At 47.6% G+C, this 6086-nt stretch overlaps 1 protein-coding gene across 1 annotated transcript; it reads right to left on the bottom strand.

Annotated features, from left to right (window-relative positions):
* Positions 1-3295: 3295 nt before the first annotated feature.
* On the bottom strand, positions 3296-5824 carry LOC136287894 (interleukin-17F-like). Its single transcript, XM_066180586.1, has 3 exons — positions 5801-5824; positions 4683-4903; positions 3296-3533 (listed from the first exon to the last, which is right to left on the bottom strand). The coding sequence occupies exons 1-3, from the start codon at positions 5822-5824 to the stop codon at positions 3296-3298; spliced, it is 483 nt and encodes a 160-aa protein (XP_066036683.1).
* Between the last annotated feature and the right edge of the window lie 262 nt (positions 5825-6086).

Consider the following 6086-nt stretch of genomic DNA (forward strand, 5'->3'; position numbering starts at 1 on the left):
GCTTGCAAACTTTGCATTCTTTCCATATTTAATTTAGCAGCACTTTCCAAGCAACGATTTTTGTGTAAGAGGTTGCCATGGCCTTGCAGTCCCTTTTAACACTCCCAGGAGCACCTGGCTGTGGTCAGGGGTCCAAAGAGCCCTGAGATACTTTCTGGCCAACACATTTGCAGGTCTGGGAGGAGGCATCGCCCTGTGCTGGAGTCACTGCTGTGCCCCCAGCCCATGGTAGTGCAGGGGGCTCTGCACTGTGCCCTATCCAACATCCCACGGGAGCTGCTACACCAGGATCAGCTGCCAGGACACACAGCCAAGGGGAGCAGTGAGCAAAAAACAAAGGTAGGAGGTTAGGGAGAGGAAATCAGAAGAGAAAAGGAATAGGAAAGGCCACAAGGTTCGGATACCAACCTGTGACTGGAGGCTGCTTAGCCCAGCAGGTTACAAGAAGACACTGTGGCACAGCTCCTACACCTCTAGCTGTGTCTTCTCCTCCTGGTAAAACAACCTAGTCCCTGGAGGCTGCTCCCCATTCAGAGCCAGAGATGCCCAGCTGGGCACCCAGGGTCTGGGTCCACTGCTGCAAAGGGAACAAACCAAGCCTTTAGCAAAGGCTGTGAATTGCACTTGCTCTCGGTGCTGATATGACTGTGCTGTTTATAAGAAGCTTAAACTGGTTTGCTGTGTTCTGTGATTCTATGAATCACAGGGTGGTTTATGTTGGAAGGGACCTTAAAGATCATCTAGCTCCAACCCACAAATTAATAGATTGCTGGGAGCAAAAACCAGCACCCAAAAAATCACCAGGCTTGTATTTACAAGCCGCTGCACTCTAAGAATGATGCCATTAGGAGGAAACAAACTCCACGTACGAGCAATGCAGCAGTGCTTTGTGAGAAGTGTGTGGTTTGCAGTTGAGAACTCTGCCTGCAAAACCTCATGACCCATGGGTGAGTCTTCCTTAATTACCCATCTACATATTTTACTAATTAGCTACTTCATTATCCATACAGTTAGGATCACTCTTAGGGTAAGCTGGGGGATGTTCAGGAGCATCAGCACAGGATGATGCCATGAACCCAGTGTCAAAGTAATTATGACTTGAGAGGAGAGATGCAGGGTAGTTTTCTCCCTGAGAAACAGGTGAGCGCAGCCCCAGAGGGCAGGTTTGTGGAGAGAAGTAGGTCAGGAGTAAGAAATGGTTGCGATTTCCTGGTCAGTGGTTGCTGGAGGAGGAGAGCAAGAGATGCCTCCCTGGGCTGGCTCTGCACCACATGAAGAGCTCCGTGGTCATAACGAAACAGCTGCTGCCACAAACGGGGGCAGATGCTCGTAACTGGATGAGAGGGACACCCATGGATCATTGAAGTGGCTCCCAGTGACCCACGGGCCACAGAACACATGTGACTCAACGAAAAGCACCAGAGGAGTCATCATAGAATCGTAGAATCACAGAATCACAGAACCATGGGATGTTTTGAGTCGGAAGGGACCTCAAAGACTCCCTCAAAGATCTCATTCCACCCCCTGCCATGGGCAGGGACACCTTCCACTGTCCCAGGTGGCCCAAAACCCCATCCAACCTGGCACTGATTCGTTTAGACCAAAAACTCGCCTGGCCCACCCTGGGGAGGAAACTCAGAGTCTACCAGTGCTAGGTGGATCTAATTTAGAGTGGTTTCTCTGCAGTCAAAATGAAATATGAGAATGTTTGCACAGGTTTGTCCTGATTTAAATGAAAAAGGGAACAGAGGCTTAAAACCTCCCCCAGCAGAAACCAAAGTCAGAGGTCCGAGAGCCTGGCTCAGCTCTGGATGGAAGAGGAGCAATGTCAAAAAAAAAAACAAATTGCAGTAATTTGATAAAAGAATAGGGAGCTATAGAATCATGGAATATCCTCGGGGACACAAAAGGATCATCCAGCCCAGCTCCTGAACAGTGAGCTGTGCCAGGCTGTGCTCCTTGCTCAGCTCAGGGAGGGAAAGGGCAATTCCTCATTTCCTAAGGCAGGACACCTCAGCTCAGCAGGAAACCATGCCCTGCAGGTACAATTCCTGGTTCCTTGATGTGAGGGATCCTCATCCACCACTTTAATCCCTGCACCTGTGGTTAACCTGGCTGAGGAGCAGTGAGATGAAGCCATCTGACATCTCCCTGCATTCCTGCTTAGCCAGTCATTCACCTGGGGGAGGAGGAGGCTGCTTATAAGGATGAAAGCTTGCCTGGAAGAGGAAAGGACAGACCTTTCCCAGCTCTAATGAACCATCCCAAATTCTGGCTGCAGCCCTGGAATGTGACATCTCTCATCTCTTTTCCCACCATCCCTAGAGACCATCCCAGAGGTCTGAAAAACCTCATTCCATTGCCACCACTGCCTGCAGACCTCCCTTCACTTCCTTTCAGCCTCTTCTTTGCATCTTTTCATCCTTTTAAGCTGCCTCTTACTCATCTCACTGCACAGGAAAATGCTCAATCTGTGGTGAAATCTCTCAGTGTTAGTGCAGCAAAAACTCATTCTCTGTTTCTGTTGTCATTCTGAGCTACCATGAAAGAAACATTTTTTAAAATAAAATATTTTTATTCAGCAGATAAGTTATTGAATAAATACAGATTAAATTTATCTTTTTTTATACTCTAAGCACACACAGAGTCATAAATACAGCCATAAATAGAAGACATAAATAGAAATATAGATATCTGTTGGTTCTTTGCCATTTTAGACCTCAACAAGTGGAATCAATTACCTCCCAAAATGTTTTGCAATAAATCAATTGCAGCAGCGACATAAACCCAGACTGGTGACAACCAGGCCTGGTGGCACCAATGTCTGACTGACACCAGTAATATCCCAGTGAGCAGGGATGGCCAGAGAAGGGAAATGCAATAGGGATGAAGAAGGGAGTGAGAAGGTGCAGGATGTGGAATTTTTTGTGGCAGTGCTGGGGCATGTATCCAATTAGAACAATTTACTGCCAAGGACAACTTTGGAAACTATAATTAATCTGATTCACCAAACTGAAATAAACCATAATGAAAAACCATTTTTTAAAAAGCACTGCTTAGGGCCACAAACAAAACTCTTCCTCTCCCTTCCATCACCACCTACCACATCCTAAAATCCATAAATAAACAACAGCGGGGATCATTGCTTTCAGGAGACAATTTGCTCACATTCGGAAGGGGAATTTGTTGGATTCCTGGGATGCCAGGCGGGTGGCTGTGGGATTTCACCAGAGGGGATTTTTTTCTTATGGGAAACACTTCCTCCTCCCAATGTGTCCTGCCCTTAGGGTCGCCCCTAGGAGTGGTGCTGGACGACGGGGGTGACGCAGGTGCAGCCCACGGTGATGAGCCTCTTCTCCAGGCGGTAGGAGGTGAGGCAGCCGCGCTGCTCCCGCCGCAGCACCAGGATCTCCTGCCTGATGGGCACCGAGTTGAGGCTGCGGTCCTCCTGCCCCTGGGGGCCGGCACAGCCCGACAGGCGGCACCGGGCCTCGGCGATCACCCGCGGGAAGCGGTCGGGATCCTCGTCCAGCCTGGGGGTGGGGACACAGAACTCATTTATGCGCTCTGCCGTCGTGGTTTGGCAGGGTCTTGTTAATATTTCCATCATCCTATCTGCCCGTGCATTCTTACTATGGGACACAAAGGGATTCCCTTACCCTCAGCGTTTTCACAGTGATTTCCTAGAAATGGAATCAGCGTTGGGAGGGGATACAGCAATATTGGATGCTGTATAAAATGTAGCATATTGAATGCTGTGTTTTACAGCACTATTGAATATATTGCAATATTTTACAGCAATATTGAATGCCGTCTATTCTTTAGGAGCTGATGAATGGAGTGGAGCTGGGTTAAATAATACAGAACTCACAACTGGCCTATCAATTTTTGTTTGGTTTTAATTTCAGCATTCGGTTTTTTTCTTTCTGTCAGGAAAATGTGAAATGTCAACGTACTCACATCATTTTTTTTTCCTAGAGGGATAATTAATTTCATCATTATTTCAACCCCATGCAGCACTCCAGGCTTGGGGCAGAGGGGTTAGAAAGCTGTTCAGAGGAGGTGGGGAAGGGTCCGGAGCACCAGGAGCAGCTGAGGGAGTTGGGAAAGGGGCTCAGCCTGGAGAAAAGGAGACTCAGGGGGGATCTTCTGGCTCTGCACAACTCTCTGACAGGAGGGGCAGACAGGGAGGGCTCTGCTCCCAGGGAACAAGGGACAGGAGAAAATGGCCTCAAGTTGCTCCAGGGAAGGTTTAGATTGGATATTAAGAAAAATTTCTTCCCTGAAAGGGTTGTTAAGGTCTGGCACAGCTGCCCAGGGAGGTCATGGAATCACCATCCCTGGAGTGCTTTAAAAGCCATGTGGATGTGGCCCTTGGGGACATGGGTCAGTGGTGAGGGGATGGTTGGACTCAAAGATCTCAGAGGGCTTTTCCAACCTAAATGATTCTGTGACTGATAAAGACTGACAGGATGATTAGAAACCATTTCAGTGGTATCCCCTTGCACTGCAAACAGTTCCTCTTGAAGAAATCTCACCCAACATCGCAACATCAGGGTGTGTTAAAAAGGGTTTGCAATATTTATGGGACTCTAGGCATATGCTGAGAATGAACCACAGTCACCACAAAAAAGCCACCTGTGACACAGCCCTCACATTTTAGAGAAAAACTGAGCAGTTACCTGTAATCCCAAGGAGCGAGAGACCTGTTCCTGACATCATGAACCATCCCAAAGGCATGATCTGAGTTGCCGATCCGGATGTCAACTTTCACTGTTGTGGGAAATTTGGGATCCCTTTGGTTCAGGCAACCTTCCCTCAGCCTTGCAGAGGCACCAGCCTTCCTGTGGGGTGAGCTCCTCACAGTGAGGGCTAAAACCAGCACCAAAACCAGTGATCTGAACTGAGAGAGAGAAAGGGGTCATTAGTTCTGCCCAGTCAGGAAAGAGAGCACACAGAGCCAAGTCTTGGTTAGACTGGACCATCACTGGGCCATCTTCATACTTCTATTTGCGTGAAATGGGCCAAGATGAGAAAACAGCAAAATTATGTCAATAAAACTCATCATAACTGGTGTTAAACTCTGATTTAAATTCTGGTTCGTAGTTGATTCTGCACCAGGAAGGGCATCTGTCCAACAAGCTATGAGGATCCTACTCTGCAGTCACACAGCACCACCTTTTCATCTAAATATTGGGGTAGGGACTCAGCTGACCCTGTGCCTAAGCTTAAAACCTTGCCCAGCCGTGGCTTTCTCAGGACAGTAAAAACTGGCCACCCACAGCCGTCTGCTGGAAATACCCATTTTCCCAAGAAAATCTGGGATTCTTGGGCCATTTCCAGTAGGCAGAGTTTTCGTAAATAATAGAATCATAAAATATCCTAAACTGAAAGGGAACTACAAGGATCATTAAGTCCAGTTCCTAAAAAGAAGACAAAATAAATGCAGGGCTTTTAAGAAACTCACAGGAGCTGACAGTGCTGCAAATGCTACCCAGGTTGAAATTCAAATGCATAGGTATCCACAGTGAAACTTCAGCAATTTTGATAACATGTTGTCCTCAAAAAGGACTATGCCAATCCCACATCAGCAGTGCTGATGAGTAAGAGAGAAATAAATCTGGGTAGTCCACTACACCCTTGTCACTCAATCACCAAGCAGCTGCATCAGACACACCCAGCATCCCATTCAGCTCCCAGCAAGACCAAAGGGTTTTCTGCACAAATCAGGGGATCTGCACTCTGCTTTCTCTCTTGCAGCAAATATATCTTACCCTTTATTTTAAATATAAATACTTACCCCAGCAGAGATGGTGAAAGCCATGGTACCCTCCCTGCCGCTTTGGGTGGATGTTAGGGTGACAGGACAAGAGAATTCTCCTTCTCTGAGACCCTTTCAACCCTGCTTGTGTCTCAAAGCCAGTTGTGCTCTCCATTTTATAGCAAGGCTGTGGTACTACCACCTTTTCCATTGCAGCACAGCTGGCTTACCTGACCTGAGGGTAGGAGCTGACATTGCAATTTTTAGCCCACTTCCTCCCACCTCCAAAAAACAGAAGATACTACTACCAGTATCCCAAATCAGC

Source organism: Chamaea fasciata, unplaced genomic scaffold, assembly GCF_029207755.1.
Source record: "Chamaea fasciata isolate MVZ Bird 193981 ecotype frontalis unplaced genomic scaffold, bChaFas1.0.hap1 SCAF_3, whole genome shotgun sequence".
In the NCBI taxonomy this organism is placed as follows: domain Eukaryota; kingdom Metazoa; phylum Chordata; class Aves; order Passeriformes; family Sylviidae; genus Chamaea; species Chamaea fasciata.